General features: G+C 41.2%; 1 protein-coding gene across 4 annotated transcripts in view; it reads right to left on the bottom strand.

Moving 5' to 3' along the window:
* svila (supervillin a) overlaps positions 1–23439 on the bottom strand; it is a 203345-nt gene that overhangs the window by 155074 nt on the left and 24832 nt on the right. For all 4 annotated transcript variants that reach the window (XM_059639188.1, XM_048522082.2, XM_048522099.2 and 1 more), the window contains exons 3-5: positions 12786–12874; positions 3696–3753; positions 3327–3478 (exon numbers count right to left, since the gene is read on the bottom strand). In XM_059639188.1, coding sequence (XP_059495171.1) covers positions 3327–3478; positions 3696–3753; positions 12786–12874 — 299 coding nt within the window. The remainder of the gene's footprint in view (positions 1–3326; positions 3479–3695; positions 3754–12785; positions 12875–23439) is intronic.

Here is a 23439-nt window from a genome sequence, read left to right as displayed (position 1 = left end):
GTGCAAACTCCACACAGACAGTGGTCTGAGCGTGGAATTGAACCCGGGGCCCTGGTGCTGTGAGGCAGCAATGCTAACCACTGAGCCTCTGTTCTGCCCCTTCAAGACTATTATTAAGGGCGTGATTGCAGAGTGCTTGGAAATATGTGGTAAAAAAGGACTGAGTCAGCACAGCTTTGTCAACCAGTTATGATTCTTTGAGAATTTAATGAGTAAGTTCAACAAAGGAGAGCCAGTGGATGTGATCTATTTGGATTTCCAGAAGGCCACTGACAAGGTGCTGTACAGATGGCTGCTAAATAGTTCAAGAGCTTATGAAATTTGGGACAAGATACTGGCACGGAGAGAGGATTGGCTGACTGGCAGAAGGCAGAGAGTGAGATAAATGGGTCTTTTTCGGGATGGCAGATGGTGAGTAGTGGAGGAGTTCTGTAGGGATCGGTGTTGGGACCACAACTATTCACATTATCCATTAACGATGAGGAACTGGGCGCACTGTTGCTAAATTTTCAGATGGCACAAAGATAATTTGAGGTGCAGGTAGTATTGAGGGGATGGAGAGGCTGAAGGAGGACTTGAACAGGCTCAGAGAGTGGACAAAGAAGTGGCAAATGGGATATAAACATAGGACAGTGTGAAGTTATACAATTTGGTTGTAAGAAGAGGCATAAACTATTTTCCACATGGGGTGAGGTTTTAGAAATCTGAAGCACAAAGGGACTTTGGAGTCCGAGTTGAGGATTCTCCTAAGGTTAACATACAGGTTCAGTTGGCAGTCAGGAAGGCAAATACAATATTATCTTTCATTTTTGAGATGGCTAGGATACAAGAACAGGGATGTACTGCTAAGGAGCAAATTACTGCAGATGCTGGAATCGGTACTGTAAACAAGAAATGCTAGCAATCACAGCAGGTCAGGCAGCATCCATGGTGAGAGAGAAGTCAACACTTTGAGTCCAGATGACTCTTCATCACATCTGAGGTGAAGTGTGGAGGGGGCAGCATTTATGTTATAGTTTAAGGGGCGGGGGTTGGTGTTAGGGTAGTGGGTGTAGTGTGCTGGTGGAAAAAGATGTGGATAGTTCAGATTAAGTGATCAGAATGTGAGAATGGCAGAACAATGGTGTGTCTAACAGCCAGACTTGAAAGGGCAGACAGTCCTACTGGCACAAGGGGAGGGGAGACAGGGCATGATAACAGAATGTTACAAGCTAAAAGGGAAGAAACCGGAGTTAGTTCACAATTTGAAGGCGCTGAATGCAGTATTAAGTCCAGAAGGCTGTAAAGTGTCTTATCTGAAGAGATGTTGTTGCTCCAGTTTACACTGTGATTCACTGAAACACTGCAGCATGCCAAGGGCAGACAAGCGGACATGCAAGCAAAACACGGTGTTAAAATGACCAGTTACGGGAAGATTGGAGTCATGTTTATGCACAGACAGCATGTGTTCCACAAACCCACTGGTTTCTTCAATGTACAGTAGGCCACACTGGGTGTAGGGAATACAATATACAAGATTGGAGGTGGTACAGGTGAAACGCTGCTTAACCTGGAAAGACCGTTTAGGCCCTTGGATGTTGAGCAGGCTCAACATGGTGAAGGGGCAGGTATTGCACCTTCTGCGGTTACATGGGAAGGTGCCGTGGAGAGGGTAGGGGTGGTGTTGGTGGCTGTGGAATGATCTAGGGTGTCCTGGAGGGAATGATCCTGCAAAATGCAGACGGGGGAAGTGAGGGAAGATGTATTTGGTGGCAGAATTCTGCTGGAGTTGTCTAAATGAGTGAGAATGATTACTTGAATGTGGAGGCTAGTGGGATGAAAAGTGAGGACAAGGGGAACCTGATCATGCTGTTGTGAGTGATGAGAAGGGGGCAAGGGCAGAAGCATGGGCTATAGGTTTGATGAGGTTGAGGGTCCTGACTACCACTACGGGCAGGAAACCACGGTCATGGAAGAAGCAAGCCATGTCGACAATGCTGCTTTGGAAGGTGGCATCATCTGAACAGATACAATGCAGGAGAATGACCTGGGAGAATGGGATGGAGTCCTTGCAGGTCATGGGGTGTGATGAGTTATGGTGAAAGAATATTGTGATCATTTTTGTGCCCCATATCTAAAGAAGAAGAAATGCTGGCATTGGAGGGGTTTCAGAGGAGGTTCACAAGAATTATCCAAAGAATGAACGGTCTGTGATATAAGGAGTGGAGGAGGACTCTGCGTCGGTATTCATTGGAGTTTAGAAGAAAGAAGGAGATCTCATTGAAACTTAGGACACTCAGAGGCATGGATAGAGTGGACATGGGGAAGATGTTTCCACTAGCAGGAGAGACTTGATCCCAAGGGTACAGCCTCAGATCCTTTGGAACAGAGGCCAGGAGGAATTTCTTCAACCAGACATCAGTGAATCTATGAAACTGATTACTACAGAGGGCTGCAAAGGCCATGTCATTGAGTGTAATTTTGACAGAGATAGATAGAGCTTGATTAGTACGGGGATTAAAGGTTATCAGGAGATTGCAGAAGAATGAGGTTGAGAAACATATCCAGCCATGATCGAATGGCAGATCAGACTCAGTTGTCCAAATGGTCTAATTCTGCTCCTATACAGCATGGTGGCTCAGTGGTTAGCACTGTTGGCTCACAGCGCCAGGGACCCAGGTTCGATTCCAGCCTTGGGTGACTGTCTATGTGGAGTGTGCTCATTCTCCCTGTATCTGCGTGGGTTTCCTCGTGGTGCTCTGGTTTCCTCCCACAGTCCAAAGATGTGCAGTCTAGGGTGGATCAGCCGTGCTAAATTGCCTGTAGTGTTCAGGGTTGTGTAGATTAGCTGCGATACAAGGGGAGGGGTTTCGATGGGATGCTCCGAGGTTCGGTGTGGACTTGTTGGGCCGAAGGGCCTGTTTCCACAATGTAGGGATTCTAAGATTCTATATAGTCTAGTCTTTAATAAAGATGGATTTAGTCACTTGACTTTAGTTTGCACAATTAATCAATTACTGGTGATTTGACTGTAAATTTGGTGACACTTTAACACAGTAGATGGTCTGCACACCAGTTCTGAAAAATAATTAAGGTTCACTCACAACTTACTTCGGAAGCATACAGAATGGGAGCCAATTACTTTATACACAATCAGAAAGGCTATTGTTGTCATTTCCCATACAAGAAGGTGTTTATGTTTTGTTTAAAAAGAGTAGAGAATGTGATAAGAAAAACAAATCAACAAAATTTAATCTTTACTGTCTTCATTAGGAAATTTTATGAGTTTCTGTGGAAAGGGGAAATGCCTTTCAGTAAAGAATCCATTGTACTCAAACGTTTCTCACCTAGGGGTGGACTGCAGGGATCAGAAGCTCGTGTATATCTAGGAGTGTCTTCCTCCAGCAGGCGGTGAGTGACTAGCTCACGACAATTCTGCAACAGCACTGGCTGTGAGTCACCTCCAATTCCTTCCAAACGTCTTGCAATTCTCTCTTTCCTGCATAGAATAGTTTTGAGAGTTGAAAACATTGTAAAAACTGTAGCCTATGAAAACTATTTCAGTAAGTAATCTACTAAGAAAAAAAAGTGTGCAGAAAACTCAAATTGCTCAATTACTCCAACAGTGCATTACTTACAAAAAAAAGTGTAAAAGAAGTTTTTAGCACTTTAGTTATTCCACCCAAAACTAAACATCATTTAAATTCCCCTAATACCTGTTCATTTCCACAGTGGATTTTTGGCCAGCTTCAAAAAGTTTTCGAAGTTCTGAAACTAAGAAATAGTAATTCTTAAAAGCATGTCAAAATGCAAGTGCTTTCCACAAGAGATTTTCATGAACATTTTGATTAATTTACAAGTGCAAGTGCAAAAATGGAGGACGACTCTGCGTCAGTATTGAATTGAGTTTAGAAGGAAGAGGGAAATCTCACTGAAACTTTGAGTACTCAGAGGCATGGATAGAGTGGACGTGAAGAAAATGTTTCCACTAGCAGGTGAGGATAGGTCATAGGCAAGTGCATAATTCAGAATCATCTTGACCTTTTAAGTTACTTGTAAGGTTGTTCCAGCAAAACAAGCACATCAGGTAAATTATGAGCTGTTTTTAAAAAATGCTTCATCTTTCTGTGAGCAATACAAAAAACAATTATTTACAACAATTTCTCTACTAACATTCCAAAAACATTTCTTATTGCAATCCAAATCCTTTCCTCACTGAAAATCTCAGGTAGTCCTGAGATTTTGACCCAAAGACACTGAAGGAATGGCAACACATTTCCAAGTCCAGCTGGTGAGGGGATTGGGAGGGGAATTTGCTGGTGGTGGCATTCTCATGTATCTACCATCTTTATCCTTCCTGGTGAAAGTAATTGTGGGTTTGGAAGGTGCTGGCTAAGGCATGTTGGTTAATTTTATGTTAAGTATTGGCTGAAAGATAAATATTGGGTAGGGAATTGGTAGAACTTCTAAATCCTCTTTCAAGATTCATGTGTCACTTTTCACATCCTCTTCAGAGGGGAAGAATTTTAACATCTTGAATGAAAGATGATCGAAACACAGGAACACATGTAGACCATTCAACCATTGGAGACACTTGGTCTTGTACCTGAACACCATTTCCCCATTATCTCACTACGTCATTAGTATCTAGAAACCTATCAATCTCTGCCTTGAACACAGTTAATGGTTGTGCCTCCACAGCCCTCTGGTTAGACAATATTCAAAAGTCAACACCTTTGAGTAAAGGAATTCCTCATCCCTGTCTTAAGTGCCTTGCTTCTTATTCAGAGACACAGTGCCCCCTAACTTGAGATTTAAGTCAGTGGAAACATGGTTTCTGTATCTACTCTGTCTAGCCCTTTTAAGATTTTCTAAGTTTCAGTAAGGTCACTCCTCTGCTTCTAAATACCAAAGAGTACAGGTCTAGTCTCCTCAATCTCTCCTCATTAAATAGGCCCACCATCCCAGGAGTTAGTCTCACGACCACTGAAAGGTACGTTCTTCCTTATTTATGGGGACCAAAAGTGAACAATACTGTAGATACTCTTCCACTTATTACTTCATCTAACAATGCAACGTTTCTCAATTTAGGTCTGAAGTGCCAACCTTGATCTATTCAGCTCAAACCCAAAACGTTCAAGTTCCCACAAAACATCACAACAGTTTGTATCAGCTCAAGGCTAAATTTTCAAACTCTTCTAGCTGACCACCTCATCCGCAACCTTTAAGTGATGTAATTCATCCGGAATACTGCAGTTTTCTTACCCACTTGAAGATTCTTAATTCTACTATCATGGCCCTTACCAAATCTGTACATGGGCTCACTTGTCCTAGCTCAGTTGATTTGTGCAGCCCTAGGCCCAGCTTTTTATTTCTACTCCTCTGACATTAAATTTACTTTTCAAGTTTTCTTCGATGGCAATGGTGCAGACCAGTCTTCAGTTACCATCCCCAAAGCCTTCCTAACTCAGAACTCTTGTCTCATGTACTCGGGTTTATTTTTAAGAGAAATTAACAGAAATTAACCTACTGGACCATTCAATAGACTGTACGTAAATAACCAAAACTTTTGGTCATACTCCCATTTTATTCACCCAAGCCAGCAACAAAAGGACAATTCAGAGAGATATCCGAACCATTACACAACCCACTTTTAGAAAAAAATACAGATTCTCAACAGTTAGTTCTTTTTACCATATAAGTGCAGTATAAATACAAAAACATTCTTTAAAAAAGCACACCATGCCCAACATTTCTGTAAAATAGATTTCGTTGATGGAAAATGCTCGACGGCCTTTGGAATGGAATAACAGGCAGAATGATGATTTATTCGCTCTCCGTTTTCTTTGTCAGACTTAGTTTGCCAGATTTGGTATTTGACACCTCCATTGTCCAAACTGCATTTTGACTCAAATTTACTGTTTGCACTATTCTTGGTCAAATTTTCAGTGTAAAATAATCATTCTACATAAAGTTCCTACAATGACAGTGGCTCTAATTGTGTGTAAAAGCAGTTCGGAGAGTCAGATCCAATTGCAATTATTGTAATATAATGTTAAAAATACTTGTTTGCACAATCAAAATGTTTTGTTTTTAAAGTATAACATTTTTATCAGATTTCTTATGTTTAATGTGTTCAAAATTGAAATTCAACACCAGCTTCTTTTTTAAAATAAGCTTTTTGGAAGTTTCAAGCAATTCAATACTCCAGACAGTTACCCCAGTTTCTCAAAATAAAAATTCTACTTTAATTCAAAATGTGATTTAGCATCAACTTCACTACAGCTATATTTTAAGCTGCAGTAAATGTTTCCAAAATCCAGAATGTACTGTAGGATAGAGTAAATTTTTAAATGAAATAAGATAGCTTGATCCCTCTCTACCTATTTGTCATGAGAAAATCACTTGCAATGGCATTCCCTTCTGCTTTTGCACGGTTATCTCTGGTGTCCCCAAGAGTCAATTGATGGATGTTTCTATTTCTCAAACAAACAGCATAATTTTTCACATGTATGCTGACTTCAGCTCCAGCTCACCCCATTCTTTTTTGATTCTTGCTAACTCAGAGTACTTAGTTGAAATCCAGTACCAGGCGAACCATTTTGCCCTATTAAGTACTGGGAAGATCTAAGCAATTGTTTTCTATCCTTGCCTTAAACTCCATTCTCTAGCTACCAACTCAATTCTTTGCCCCGGCAAAGTCCGATATTAAGCCCATCTGTTTTCAGTTATGGGATCACATCTCATCCGGAGAGAAGCTTCTGGCCTCTTACTCGTCATCTCCAAGGCTGCCTATTGCCTCTGCAGCATCACTTGACTTTATCCTTGCCTCAGCTGATCTGATGCTGAGCTCCTCAGTCACTGCTTAATACCTCAAAACTTCACTATTCCACCACAACCCCAGTCGATTTATCACCTTCGACACTTTCTAAACTTGAGGTCATCCAAAGCTCTGCTGCTAGTGTCCTAACTCGCAGCGAGTCCTGTTCCCCAATCATCTCTGTACTTGGTATGCTGACTCCCAGTCAAACAATACCTTTGTATTAAAAGTCCCCTCCTAATTTTACAAATCAGTCAACTGCCATGTCCCTTCCCATCTCCGTATTATCTTCCATCCCCAAAAACTTGTCTCTTTGGCATTCCCTATTATGATTGTGCCTTGGATGGTGACCATGCCTTCAATTACCAATGCCCAAGCTCTGGAATTATCACTCTATACTTCTCTGCCTCACTTTCCTATTTTTAAGATGCTCCTTAAAACCCAGGGGGTTGGTCTGATCTGACTTCCGTGTGGCATAGCGACGTATCTTGTTCTACATTCTTCTTGAAACTTTCACAGAATGAGGGCATTGCTGGAAAGAGTTTGTTGGCCAACACCAACTGCCTTGAATTCAGTGACTTGCTAGGCCCCACCAGAGGGCAGTTAAGAGTCAGTCACATTGCTCAGAGTCTGGAGTCACATGCAGGCCAGATAAGAAATGAATAACAGATTTGCTTCCCGAACACACATTACTTAACCAGATGAGTTTTTAAAAACAATCAAATGATAGTTTTATGATTCAAATTACCAAGACCAGCTTCCAACTGCAGATTTATTAAATAAATTTAAATTCCAACAGCTGTGCGTTGGGATCTGAGCTGATGGATTTACGACATCAGCCTGAGCCTCTGCTCACTTGTCCTGAACTACAAAACTCCAACGATTGCCTTGGGATGTTTCATTATGTTACAAAACACTCTCGATGGCAAAAATTAGGAGCAGGAGTTGGTCTTTTAGCCCCTTGAGCCTGCTCCATCATTCAATAACATCATGGCTAATCGGATTGTGGCCTTGATTCCATTCTTGTGGCTGATCCCATAATTCTCAGCTTCCTCATTGAATATATTAAAGGCAAAGTTCAATAGCTTTTTGGTCAATGTCCCAGGTTCCACTGCCCTCTGGGCAGAAAATTCTACAGATTGACAAAGTTTAGAACGTCTTCTTTCTCATTATGGCCTTAAATGGGAGACTCCTAATTTTTAAACTTTGTTCCTTAGTTCTAGAATGTCCAGAAGGGGCAATATCTTCTCAACATGTAACCTTTCAAATTCTCTTAGGATCCCATGTTTCAATCTCATACTTCCTCTTTTATTCTTGTAAACTCCAACCTGCTTAATCTTTCCTCATATGATAACTCTTTCATCCCAAAAACCTAAGTGAACCTTCTCTGAACTGCTTCTACTGAAAATTTATCCTTTAGGTAAAAAACCAAATCTGTAGACAATGCTGCAGTAGTAGTCAAACCAAGGTCTTGCACAGCTACAGCAAAGCTTCCTTATATTTATAATCTATTGTCCTTGCGAATAACATAAATATTTCATTTAACAAACAAAAACAGAAATTGCTGGAAGTGCCCAGTGGGTCTGGCAGAATCTGTGGAGAGAAATCAGAGCTAGCGTTCTGGATCCAGGTGACCCTTCCTCAGTTCTGGAAGAATCATTTTTCACTGAGGTTACCAGGGTGAGGAATACTTAACTTCAAATTGTTCCACAGCAATATGGTTCAAAAGAAGACTAGAACAATGGAGATATGGAGAAAGGGCAGCAAAATCAGTTTTGAGTGGAATACTTGCATCCGCTTACTGCCCCTGAATGGCATCATTCAAAAACACAGCATAATCTTCTGTATGCACACTGATGACAAGGAGCTATATTTCAACACTACCTCTCAACTCCTTGATATCTTTTACTCTACTCTCTGCTTCTTTTCATGTAGTACTGGATAAGATGAGGCTCTCCTGAACCGAGTTTCCATTCCTATATCCTCTGCATCAGCAAGGCTGACTGCACTTCCCTCCATCAATCAGAATGTAATGCCGCCATATTTGAATCATAATTTACTTGTCGAGGTACAGTGACTGACACTTACAACATAAATAATTTCTTGCATACTTCAAATAAATCTTTCAAAAGCATTTGTGTAGAAAGGCTGCATTACACGATTTCCAAGTGCATTAAAACACTGAAGGGGAAAGTGCACTCTCATGACCGTGGGGATTATCATCTAATAATAAACTTCAGAACAGCAGCAATATCAAAGTTACTGGTAGGTCTCAATTACTGACGATCGTTCATCATCTTTCACTAAATCCTAATCCCTATTTGAAACAGTCATTTTCCTGTGAAGAAAACAAAGGTGCTTGGGGTTAGGGGTTGGGGTCGTAAAGAAGGAGAAGAAGGGAGAGAAGAGAGTGGGATTTCAGTTACATGATGACAGCTCCAGTTTCTTCATTGATAGGGAGGAGCAAGCCAAGCAGGCAGCAACTTGAATCTAAGCATTTGTCACACAGGCTCACCCCTCTCTTACAACCCTGTACAGCCTGCTGGAAAGGGTGCATGGAAGTCATGATCTGTGGAGGTGGCGCAGAATTGGTACAATCCCAGCAGGAAATTAAACCATTGCTTCATTATTGTGCATGCTCCAAAGGCTTAGTTTGGGATTATGTTCAATAGTGACTGGTTGGACTGAAGAGATAATGGGAACTGCAGATGCTGGAGAATGCGAGAAAACAAAGTGTGGAGCTGGATGAACACAGCAGGCCAAGCAGCATCTTAGGAGCACAAAAGCTGATGTTTATGGCCTAGACCCTTCGTTAGAAAAGTTGGATGTGGTTGGACTGAAAGGTCCGTTTCCGTGCTGTATAACTCTATGAGACTGTGCAAGGATTGTAACAAGGTCAGCCAGCTGGACCACAGATTGGGTTGCAGGATGGGTTCCCTGATTGGACCAGATTAACAGCCCCAATCCAGGGAGCCTTGGGTGACATACGAAAAGGATGAGTATCAGTGATAGTGACACTCTGGTACCTGACTCTGGATGAGGTAGTACTATCAACAAAGACTGTACGTATGTAAATAAAAAGTGACTTGGTGATGAGATACTGGCCTCTGTAAAGTTACTTCACTACTGTGCTAAATTTATGTAATGTAAAATTATGGAGTATAGGCTACATCAGTTTAGAATCCCTGCAGTGTGGAAACACGCCCTTCGGCCCAACAAGTCCACACCTCAGAACATCCCACCCAGACCCATCTCCCTATAACCCACCTAATCTACACCTCCCTGAACCTATGGGCAATTTTGCACGGCCAATCCACCTACCCTGCACATCTTTGGACTGTGGGAGGAAACTGGAGCACCCGGCGAAAACCCACGCAGACACAGGGAGAGTGTGCAAACTCCATACAGACAGGTGCCCGAGGCTGGAATCGAACCTGGGTCCCTGGTGCTGTGAGGCAGCAGTGCTAACCACTGAGCCACCGTGCCACCTACATATTCCCATATCAGTTCAACTTACCAAAGACAATGCCCTCTGATTCAAAACAAGTAGTGTTATTTAAGGAATACATACAGGTACATTCAATGGGGCAGACTTTCAGGCACTAAACTACTGGAAACTTTGATGTCAATGAAGTTGTGACATGAGCAAAATTAACCTTAGATTGTATCCAGTGGAAAGAAGGATAGACATACATAATTTGTCTTAGGTCTTTGCATTGTTTGAAACTTGTAGAATTGTGCAGCACGAGTAGGGCATCTGAATAGTGAAAGCAATATTCCATTGTGGCAGTAAGAAAAATTTTCTGAAGCCATTTGAAAAGGGGCAAAAAGGAGACTGAGTTTTAAAATGCTTCGAGGGCTGTTTTGCTAAAATTTAAAATCTTTGGATCACCAACATTTGAAGAGCTTTCTGCTTACTGATAGTGCTCAATGCGAAAGGGCATGCTGTAATATTACAGTTCGCCTCGGGCACATTGTGTTGTGTCGAATGTACAATTCCAACTCGTGTCTTAGTCCATTTAAGATCATTTGTTTCCAATAGCTTTATAAACTCTCTATTGCAGGAATCGTCTTGGACTAGTCAGGAAAGGCTTCAAGGTGGGACCAAGAGGAACTCCGAAGTATGCTTCTACTCAGTGGCCCAATGCATTCCCATTTGCAGGTGATCTTCCAGGAAGTGTCAGAAATAACAGAGTCTACTGGCATTGTCATTCTGCATAATTAAGTGTCCAACTATGGGCTGATTTGACACCCCAGCAGATGGACCCCTACACTGAGGCCCAAGCCTGGCAAAATCATCTGCAGACAGGAACACATTGAGCCACTGAGCAGAATCATACTTCCAAGTTCCTCGCAGTGCCACCTTGAAGCCTTCACTGACTAGTCTCGAAATGGTTTGCCAGACTTCCTACCAGAGTCACAGTTGTCAACCGGCCAGAGCGGTAGCCACTGATCTTCCTAAGGAGGGATGACTTCTTTACAGAGCTAATGTGGTAGCTATGATGACAGCTTACATACAAACGAGTTAGGGGCAATAGCAGGCCATTTGTTTCTGCCACTTACACCATTATTTGACAAGATCATGGCTGCTCTGATGATACTCTGAAATCTGCATACCCATCTAGTCCAGGTAATCTTACATATTTCTACCACCCTGCTCCCCCTCCCCCCACAATCCTTTGTTTACCAAGTATCTACCCAACTCTGTCTTAAAGTAATTAAAGTCTTGTTTCCATTGCCTTTTGAGGAAGAGAGTTCCAAAGGGATACTACCTTCTGAAAGAAATAATTCCATCTTATCTTTATTTTAAACAGGGTTACCCATAAATTTACCCACAAGAAGAGACATCATCTCCACATCCACTCTCTAAAGCTTTCTTATGATCCTGTCTGTTCCATTGCTTACACATCTAAACTCCAGATGATCCAAGCCTGGCCTGTCCTTCAGAAGACAACTTGCCTATTGTAGATACACCACTAGTAAACTTCCTCTGAATTGCTTCCAATGCCTTTGCATCCTTCCTTAAATAAAAGGTGACTAATACTGTACACGGTACTCCAGATGCAGTCTCACCAGTGCCTTATTCGATGGTGACTCTACCTCTGGCGGTGGGCCTGGTGACTTTCCAAAGTTTGAGCTGCTCAGGTTAGGCCTGCAACGTTAGCAACTGATGGCAGACCCAGAGGCAGCCTCTTAGATGGCTACCTTTGGAAAGATCTCCGAAGCGTGCACATTGACTGTCAATGTGGGTCAAGACCCGGAAATGGCCCCACCATGTGGTTACTTTTAAACATTATAAAATTCTTCCGTATATGGAGAACATATGTTTAATTGTTGATATACCATATCCTACTTATTAATTATAGCATTGCATGTATCGTTAAGGTGTTTCTATCAGCACTCTAAGCTGCTGTGAAATTTGTTAAAAGTAAAAACCAACAATTGGAATGAACTCTGATTAAAAACTATTTCTGCAACTGTGGACTTTTTCCCAGGCACTTGCGCTGGACATGTGCATGGAAATTTATTAATGCAGCAATACAGTTTGGATTTTAACAGTAACAGTATTAGGAAAACCAAGTGTAGCACTGCTCACATACATTGAATACGCATGTGAGAAAAGGACAATGTGCAGTTTCCCCAACCTATCAAAAGAAGTTTATTTTGTTACCATAAATACCAACATCCCAAATATATATTTCAGGATACAACTTGAATTTTTCAAAAGATGCAGGATTCTGCAACACTACCATCTGTAGTTGATTGGGAGATGAAAAAAAATTCATAACTAATTTATGTACATTTTTTTTCATAGTCTGGAAGCCCTCAAACATAACTTTAATCAAATTCATCTCGGTGAATTTTATCTACTTCACAATTAACTGCCCCTCTTCCAAGGGTTGTTGATCTTAATAATCAAAGCATATTGATTGCTTTGATACAAGTTAAACAAGCTCGGTTCCGTCAAAGAAACATTATTACTAACCTTTAGGAAGTACAGCAAGTAAATTAGTGTCAATCTCCTTTGTTTTCTTGGCAATTTCTTTATCTTCAAATGTAAACTCCTTTTGAAAACTAAAATGAGAAGAAAAGGATCTTATTTTGGTACCTGTAATAACTTTCCATTTTGAATCCGCCATCTGTACTATCAAATTGGTTTGTTTCTTTGCAAGCATATAACACTCAAAAGCAAACCAGTTTGTTCAATGAGTAAGTGAGGCATACAGATGGTTAAAATTTCCAGCTCAGCCCCTGTCTTGTATTGCAATACTGTGTTGATTTCAATAAACAGAGATGTTATAATTGGTCTGGATTCAGGAGGAAATATCCAGCAAAAGCTCCCAATTATTACCAGCTGGTAACTCTTCCTGAAAGTGATGTGTTGCTACTGCAGAGGTGCGCAGAAGCAATACTGGTTACAGTAGCTTTCATCATTACCATAATTGATAACTGTTGTCAAGACTTACACATTAGTAAATGATACTTGAGCATAATGCCCTGTACCCATAACTTTGTCCTCTATGAGAAGCCAATCTTTCGAACTATTACATAATAATAATAATACTGAGGAAAAAGCACGTTTTGATGTGAACATACATCTTTGTTGCAAGCAAATACACTGCACACACAAGTTAAAGTTGACTAATATTTTTTGATGATAGGAGCATCCAATGGTTTGTTTAGGTAGTTCCAACCATCAGTAACAAGCAATACGAAGGATATGTATACTTTGATATCCAAAAATGATTACAATTTTGCAAACACAGAATATGTTGGAAAAAAAGTACATGAGAATATGAATATACCCCAGAAATTACCTTCATATGACTGTGGTACTCAAAAATCAAATGAGACAATTTTACTTCACAAATTCTTTGAGGAGGTAATGAGCAAGTTAGACATAAAGAGTTAGTGGGTGCGACCTATGTCGATTTCCAGAAGGCCTTCGACAAAGTGCCACATAGAAGGCTGCTAAGAAAGAGCGAATGGTGTATGGGGCAATGTGCTTTCCTCAATATTGGATTGACAGACTGGTGACAAGCGTGGAGTGGTGATAATGGGGGACTTTTTAAAAGAACAGCTGCTAGTGACTAATGGAGTTCCACAGGGGCCTGTGTAGGACCGCAGCCATTCACATTATACATTAACAATGTAGATGAAAGAACTGAGGGCATTGTTGCTAAATTTGCAGATGACACAAAGATAGGTGGAGGGACAGATAGTGTTGAGGAAGCAGGGAGGCTGGAGAAGGATTTGGTGTGCTTTAGAGTGGGCAAACAAGTAGCAGATCGAAAACAATGTGGGAAAGTGTGAGGTTACACACTAGTAGGAAGAAGAAGCATTGGCTATTTTCTAAATGGGGAAAGACTTCAGAAATCTGTAATATAAAGGGATTTAGGTGCCCTAAGGGGAAACTCTGTCACATGGAGGGTGGTGGGTGTTTCGAATGAGCTGCCAGAAGAACTGATGGAGGCTGGAAAATTACAACATTTAAAGACATCTGGATGGGTAGATGAATAGGAAGGGTTGAGACGGATATGGGCCAAAGGCTGGAAAATGCGACTAGATTAATTTAGGATATCTGGTCGATATGGATGAATTAGACTGAAGTGTCTGTTTCAAAGCTGCACAGCTCTCTGCCTGCATGACTCTCCAACACTAAAATAGTAACAAAATGATGTCTCTATAAGCTAAATAACGGAGTAGCTAAGAGTGGATAACTTAAAACTTATTATACTGTACAGCGATCCTATGATTTCCCTTTAAAAAACTACATTTCAAAGTACTTCAGCTTCGACAAAAATTTTTTCACTTCGATGATACAGAAAGTGCTACATGAATGCAATATATTCCTTTCCTTTCTTTCTTTTCACAGTGGGCTCTTCCTTCAACCTCTTCTCCTTATCCACACATCATAAGCTCCCCTGGCTTTTTGTAACTCAATGAGCTAATACTTTAAACTATCTTTGAATCCATTCCATTGCCTTTGCTTAATGAGCGAAACTGAAACATATGCTACAAGTGATCTCAATGTTTCACTATGTTGGTATCATTCCTCAGAGTCCACACAGTCAAGTTAAGTTTGCTCCTGCATTCACTGTGACAAGACAAACTTCCAATCTGGGGTGCAGTCGGCCAAAAATTATGCTTGAGAAGTTAAATGACTATTCTGTTCAGAGCAATTCAGCTTCCTGTGGAGAGACAGGTGAAACCAATGAGGCTAAAAAAGGCTGACGATCCTTGAATTTTAATTCCAGAAGTGTTCAAGTTAGAAGAGACAGTACTTTTTATTCGCACATGGGAATAAATAAATATATTTATTGCCCGTCCCTTGTTGCCTTTGCAATGAGTTGCTTGCTAGACAATTTGAAAAGGCAGTTGCGAGTCAGCCACATTGCTGTGGATTTGGAGTCACATCTAGGCAAGGCCAGGTGAGGATAACAGAATTCCTTCCATTAGCAAACAAGACTTGTTTTTCTGACGATTGACGATAGTTTCATGGTCAGCAGTGGACTTTTAATTCCAGTTTATTACTGAATTCAAATGATGGGATTTGAACTCAGGCCCCCAGAATATTAGAGATAATGGGAACTGCAGATGCTGGAGAATCCAAGATAACAAAGTGTGCGGCTGGATGAACACAGAAGGCCAAGCAGCATCTCAGGAGCCCAAAAGCATTTGTGCTCCTAAGATGCTGCTTGGCCTGCTGTGTTCTTCCAGCCCCACATTTTGTTATCCCCCAGAACATTAGCTGAGTTTCTGGATTAACAGGCTAGCAATAATACCACTAGACTATCACCTCCCCCGTGACACTCAGTGGTACAGGAACCACTTCCTATACCACTGAATGTCACCAGGGATGTGATAGCAGTGCAGGAATCTACAGACTGTTGGATTGGTTAAATTAGTACTCAGTACATGCATTAAAGCTCTAAGCAGCCACTCTGAGGCACAGTGGACAAAGGGTGTGATCAGTGAACGACAAAACGGAGTTAACGTTTCGGGTCCGGTGACCCTTCCTCAGAACTGATGGTGGCTGGGAAAACGTCAATTTATATCAATATAAACTGACATTTACCCAGCCACCATCAGTTCTGAGGAAGGGTCACCGGACTCGAAACATTAACTGTTTTGTCCTTCACAGATGCTGCCAGACCTGCTGAGCTTTTCCAGCAACTTTGTTTTTGTTCCTGATTTACAGCGTCCGCAGATCTTTTGGTTTTTAAAGGTTGTGATCTGGGGCCTTTCAGCCACAGTGCTCCAATGGGCAGTAAACTGCAGAATCTCAGAAGTTATACAAGGAATATACATAATGAACATTAAGAACATTGAATTTAATTGTGGTTGCTCAGAGTGTAACATGGTGCAAGAGGCAAAGTTTACATCTATTGCAGTCCAATGCCCAATTTGAAATGCTTTATCCTGGGACTGTATGCCTGACAGAATATATAGGTGTTATGAACCCTATTACAATTAGAGGGAAACACCTAAGAATGGAACATGGTATATTACACTGAATTTGTTTTGAAATGCTTCAATATTCAGGTTGAAGTGCTTTGCAATGTAATTGTAATAATTGTAACTTGCACAACATTTTATGAATAAACTATATTCTGAAATAAAAGCAATACCTGTGACAATAGCAACTCAGAGTAATGCAGCCACGAGCAAAGGATGGCACCTCAGTACGTGCTGTGGCACAAAGACAGAAATGAAGGGAAAGGAATAATAGAACATTGTGTAGTCAAAGAGAGATAGACTTTTGCAGTAGCAATTGAGAATGCAGAATAATTCGTGTCTCTCGAGTATCAGACAGGTACAAAATAAACAAGCGAGAACAACTCAGAAACCTTGGTTTCTCTTCAAATCAGTAATAAAGGAAGGAACACTACTGAGTTTGGAGACAGATTAATTCTAAGGAATTAACGAAGTCTCAGGATTACACTCAGTGCCACATGCTGTCAGTACAAGAACGCAGGTACAGCAGTGTTGTTGTTAGATTAGGTTAGCAACTCAGAGGTCAATTGCCCAAAATTGCAAAATGAAGTTTAATGCAGCTGACAATTTGCAAGTTAACATCACAATAAACATTAAATGTGGAAAGCTGCTGCTTGGTTAAAACAAAATAGCTAGTTCACTAATAGTCTTGTGAGAACAGAATCTGCAGTTCTTACTCAATCTGGTACACATCAAAAATAAACTTAATGCTACCGAAGTGGCTATCAATTCCTGAGAACAGCTAAGATAAACGATAAAAGCAGCTTTGCCAACATCATTCATATTCTCAGAAAAAACATAAGTAAGTAATGGTGTCAAACGCATGGCAGAAGTTCTGAAATAGAGGATGTAATCATTCAGGCTTTCCACAAATGTCTGCTGATTGCTCTGCCAGATTCAACTAATGGAAAGTTGAGAGATTAAATAAGGTCACAAACACTGGCAAGAGAAACTTTGATCTCAAGGTCAATGTCTTTCAAAGACCATTCTTTCTGTCAGTCAAAAGAATTTATACTTGAAGCAGATGATCCCATCTGTGGGCCTAACAGGAATACACATGCGGCTCATTCTCAACCTTTAATGACAGTTTTAGTTTAGTGCAAGGGATGGCAATGCATTGGTCAAGCTTAATGTTCAGGTAATGGAGAAGACATCTTCCTTCTGCATGGATGATCCTCCTATCGTAGTAACTCCAGCACAGGTCAAGATTATCTGATGGGCCAAAAGGTGTTCAGTTTAATTTTAATTGTGTAACGGTACTTGAATCACCTGTGGCAAGATTTTCTACTTGAACACATGAACATCAAAGGCAAATGAGTTGTCCATTTTCAACATGTGAACGGCCAAAACATTTATGGTTCAAGGAAAAAAAAACTTGCCAGCCATACAGAATTCTGCTATAGAAATAAAATTTTTCTCTGAGCATTAATGTAATAGAGTGAAGAACTATCTCTGCAACTGCAGGTCGACTTTACTTGTACATCTAGCATATGGCCTAAAATATGAATTGTTTGAAAAGCTCACATGGAGCATATAACCTTCTTAAATCCAATTGGGATGCACATTCTTCATTGTAAAAACAACACCAGAATTGGCTGACTGAAAATTCCTGGAAGTGAAATAGCTGATTGTCCACCCAAAGCAGATCTTAAAGATTTTATGCAGCAAGGACATAGCCTGAGCAAATTCCACTGAAGAGTATAGGGCAGAGTATGCATACCTGTTAGAATCCCAAACACATGAGGAAACTTTCAAGAGTATCATTTATAACTCAGCCTAATTCCAAATATTGACACATCTATCTCAATACAGGGATCTGAGAAGGGTCTAGGCCCGAAACGTCAGCTTTTGTGCTCCCGAGATGCTGCTTGGCCTGCTGTGTTCATCCAGCTCCACACTGTTATCACAATACAGGGGCACCTTGTGCCTAAAAGATAAAACTCTGTCTCCAAAACCATGAGGTAATGTAATAACAAAAATAACTGATATAGAACATAGGTTAAAATATTTTGCTTGTACCGATCTGGATGGAGGTTCAGGTTGCCTAGTTGTCCAAATAAATAAGTGTCTATGAATATGCTACAGTTGCAAAACAGGTGACAATTACTGAAGAGCACGTTGGAATGACTTGAACTGCTCAATAGCAAGAAGTGTGTGCTGCTAGTTTCAAACTTAAAAATGAAACCAGAAATACCAATAATTGCCCTAAATTACTATGAAAATTACACCATCTTCAGGCCTCATGCTGCCAACCAATAACCCTAACTTCCATCAAAGCAACTTCATTTTTCTGTCTTAAGCAACTGACTTGCTTCCTGAGATCCAAGAAAAAATGCACTGAACATGCCGAATTTCTGCTCTACCCCTTTCCGTCCACACAAACCACCTACCCCCACAGAAACTGCTCTCTCACACTTGTTAAAAAAGTCTTAAGCACAAGAGAGTTCCAAAAGGTATAACTGCCTGACCCTCAATTGTATCATATTCTTGCGCTAGATTCTAGCTATGTTTCTGGAGCCAGAGTACAAAGTTGTATATTTTATAGAAAAAATTTTTGCTCTTGATCAGGAACCATGCACATTGATCACTTCGACCATGAAATGGTTGGCAAAATGTCCATTGATTCCCCAACCACTGAAAGATTAAAACTGTGTGCAGTTGGCGAGTAACAATATCATGCCCTCCAAGTCAGGTAATATTACATAACAGGATAAAAAAATGAAGCTGAACAAAATAGAGAACAAAAACACCCCTCCCTGATGCACTCGATGCTTTCTATGCTAATTTCGAGCGGAATACCAGTGGTGCAGGGTTACCCGTCCGGACAGCCCAGGATGCATTTGTTCCCTCAGTCACCGCTCCACTTCAGATCGGCCTCCCTGAGAGTAAACTGGGGCAAGTGACTGGCCCAGACACAGTCCCTGGCCGTGCACTTAGGTTCTGTGCAGACCAGCTGGTGGAGGTATTCGCTGACATCATCAACCTCTGCTTGCTACATGCCAAAGTCCCCACTTGCTTCAAGAAGATCACCATCATCCGAGGGCCAAAGAAAACAGATGCAACATGCCTGAATGACCACGGCCCGGTGCCTCTGACTTCCATAATCATGAAGTGCTTCAACAGGCTGGTCATGACCCACATCACCTCTAGCCTCCCAGCCTGCCTTGATCAACTGCAATTTGCCTACTGGCAAAGCAGGTCCACAGTGATACATTTCCACAGCCCTACACTCGTTCCTGGAACACCTGGATAACAAGGACGTCTACATCAAGCCTTTATTCATCGACTACAGCTCCACCTTCAACACTATAGTCTCTACCAAAATAATCTCAAAACTCCAAGACCTAGGTCTCAGCTCTGCCCTCTGCAATCGATCCTCAGCTTCTTGACCCACAGACCACAAATCAACGAAGACAAACAATAGCACTTGCTCCACGATAAGCCTCAACGAGCACCCCCTACTGTATGCTTGCACACCCACGACAATAAAGCTAGATTCTGAATGAATGCCATATACAAGTTTGCTGATGACACCACTGTGGTAGAATAGATATCAAACCATGATGAGTCAAAATACATGAAGGAGGTAGAGCGCTTGGTGTCATGCAGCAATGATGATAATCTCTCTCAAAGTTCGCAAAACAAAAAAAAACACGATCACTGACTTCAGAAAGTAAGGAGGAGAACAGGCTCCTATTTACATCTACAAAGCTGAGGTAGAGAGGATTGAGGGTGTCAAGTTCCTAGGAGTGACAATAACTGACAATCTGTCCTGGTCCTCTCAATTAGATGCTACAGTCAAGCAGTCACAACAAAGCCTCTTCTTCAGGTGGCTTAGGAAATTCAATATATCCATAAGGGCCCTCATCAACTTCTACAGATGTACCATAGAATGCATTCTGAGTGCATATTGGTCTGGTATGGCAACTGCTCTGCCCAGGACTGTAGGAAACTACAGAAAGTTGCGCACACAGCCCAGATCATCACGCATGCCAACCTCCTATCCATTTACACTTCTCATTGGCAGCCTATCCGTAACAATGTCATCAAAAACTCCTCCCACCCCAGTAATGCTCTCTTCCAATCTCTTCTGTCAGGTAGAAGACAGACGCTTGAACACGTGCAGCAACAGGTTCAAGAATAGCTTCTTCCGTGCAGTTATTTGACTGCTGAGTGATGTCTCTAACTTCAAATAATGTTGATCTTGCTAATGGTGATCGTGCTTTCTGCACCTCCTATGCAACAATATTCCTGTCTCAGCACCTAATATCTATATGTCCTTGTTTGCCATAAACTGTCTGTACTGCTTGCAAAACAAAGCTTTTCACTGTACCTGGGCACATGTGACCACAATAAATCAAATCAAATCATCATAATATCAACCAGGTTGGATAAAGAGAAGGACCGGGATCGAGCCTTTGGTAAGTGCCCAGTAGTGGGATGCAAATTGAGAAACTACATTTTCAAGTTTTACAATGATATTCATTCCCATTCTCAGTCCCTAGATTTTATGATTGGTTAATATTTGGAACAATCTACAGTCTAGGCCTACTGAAGCAAAATATCTATAGCACTTAGAGGCCCTGAATGATAGTGCCCCTCCAGAGTCCAAAGTCCAATTTGTAAGATTAAAAATTCTTGAAGATGTACCAAGGAACAGAAAAGAAGAGATAATGGGAACTGCAGATGCTGGAGATTCCAAGATAATAAAATGTGAGGCTGGATGAACACAGCAGGCCAAGCAGCATCTCAGGAGCACAAAAGCTGACGTTTCGGGCCTAGACCCTTCATCAGAGAGGGGGATGGGGGGAGGGAACTGGAATAAATAGGGAGAGAGGGGGAGGCGGACCAAAGATCAAAGATCTTTGGTCCGCCTCCCCCTCTCTCCCTATTTATTCCAGTTCCCTCCCCCCATCTCCCTCTCTGATGAAGGGTCTAGGCCAAAGATCTTTGGTCCGCCTCCCCCTCTCTCCCTATTTATTCCAGTTCCCTCCCCCCATCTCCCTCTCTGATGAAGGGTCTAGGCCCGAAACATCAGCTTTTGTGCTCCTGAGATGCTGCTTGGCCTGCTGTGTTCATCCAGCCTCACATTTTATTATCTTATAACAGAAAAGAAGAACTGCTTTAGTCCTTCTTCAACTTGGCAAATGGCCAATTGCAGAGCAGAAAGCCGATATCACGGGTCAGCATTTGGAGACTAAGTAATCAAAGTGATGAGTGAAAGCAGAGATTGCTTTGATCACAGGGAGAGGCAACTGCAGCAGATCTGCTTGAAGATCTGGGGTTTCAGGGGAGGTGGGAGAAGGCATTCCTATGCCCTTAGCTGAGAAACAGTGCAGGAGAAACAATTACTTACTGAATCAAGCAACTGCCTCCCTTAATCTGTGAGCTTTCTTAAACCCTTGTAAACTGTAAGTGAATGCCATAATCTTAGGCACGGAACCACATTGGCAATTTGTTATTATTAACCTAGATTTAGGAAATCAGACAAGGCCAAGGCATGTTTATTGTGGGCTTGAATCAGATCACATTTTTACCAGTTTAAACACCACACCTTTCCCCAGCAATATCCCTCAATAATTTTAGATCATCATAATATGGACCATTTCCATAATATGGAATGGATCTACTGGTATTATAGAATGAAGTATTGTCAATTTTCTCCTACAGACTGTCACAACAGCAATTAAAACAGATCACTGCAACTCAATCCCCTTTCTTATAGGCAACCATCCAGCCAACTGAGCTATAGCCATGACTACACAGATTCCAAATCAGTGAGAGCTGTACCTCCAGTTCACATAAAGCAAAAGTTTAAGACAATGCATGCAGATTTTTAAGGGTCAACGAAAAGGAGAAAGTAAGGAAATCTAATTCAGGGTTAGTGTGCATATACATGAATCCAGAGCATGGTAAATAAAATTAGTGATGTTGTAGCCACGGAAGAGATTTAGCTCAAAGGGCATGGGCCAAGTGTTAAATATTCCCGGATACAAGATATTCAAGAAAGACATGAAGGGAACATAGCACAATTGATTAAGGAGAAAATTGCAGTGCTGAAGCAAGAGAATGTCTCAGGAGGGATCAAGGACAGAATCAATCTGACTAGATCCAAGGAAGAAAAAAGGTGGAATTGCATTGCTCAGTGAAATCTACAGGCAGCAAGCTTTGGGAAAGTTGTAGTGGAACAAATGTACAGAAAATTAGGGAAAGATAAAAACTACAGAGTAGCTATAATGAGGGAACCTTACTTATCAGGTAGAGACTAGTATATTAGTAAAGGGCAGAGGTGGGCAAGATTTCCAAGAGTGCGTTTAGAGTAATTTTCTGCAACAGTATGCTCCCAGTTCAATGAGAAACAAGGCATTGTTAGATCTGTTTTTTGGGAATGTAGTCAGCTATGCAGATCTGGTGGCAGTAAGAGAACATTTAGTGGGGAGCGAGCATTGTATCACAAGTCTTAGGGTTATATAGAAGAAAAACCAAACAATCCAGAGTAACAGTAATGAACTGGGGGAAAGCCAATGATGGGATAAGAATGGATCTGGGCCAAATTATTTGAAATCAAAGGTTTGCAGGAAATGAGGTACGTAAACGATGGATTAAGAGATAGTTAAAGCACAGTCAAAGTTTACTCCCTCACAAGGGAAAGGTAGGGTAAAAAAATCCAGAGCTCCCTGGTTGAAGAAAGAGGGGTGAATTAAGTTAAAAGAACAGAAAGTGCAGTGTATTCAGACAGAAGACAGCAGTGAAAGCCCAGCTGATTACATATGAATAAGGTACGTGACATTCAAAAGAGACATTAATGGTCTACTGCTCTTCACTCTGAAGCAGTTAGTGGCAGAACATGTTACCTACTAATGCAATAGATCTGGGACACAACAGTATACCACTGAAATATCAAAAGATGATTTGGTGGAAAAGGGTAAATAAGAATATATAACGTTGTTCTGGTTAGTGGTGAAATCTGTGGTCTATTGTCAGTTTTATTGCATCTGAACAATTTAAGATCACTTTAAAGAATTGTTCTCTTTTACTGAAAATAAAACATGCAGAGCAACAATATTTTCTTTATTCTTTCACAGGTTGTAGGTGACAGTGACTGACACTAGCTTTCAAATCCAGACTATTTAGAAACTAAT

The sequence above is a fragment of the Stegostoma tigrinum genome, chromosome 2, assembly GCF_030684315.1.
Source record: "Stegostoma tigrinum isolate sSteTig4 chromosome 2, sSteTig4.hap1, whole genome shotgun sequence".
NCBI classification, from domain to species: domain Eukaryota; kingdom Metazoa; phylum Chordata; class Chondrichthyes; order Orectolobiformes; family Stegostomatidae; genus Stegostoma; species Stegostoma tigrinum.
This window is presented reverse-complemented; position numbering and strand designations above follow the sequence as displayed.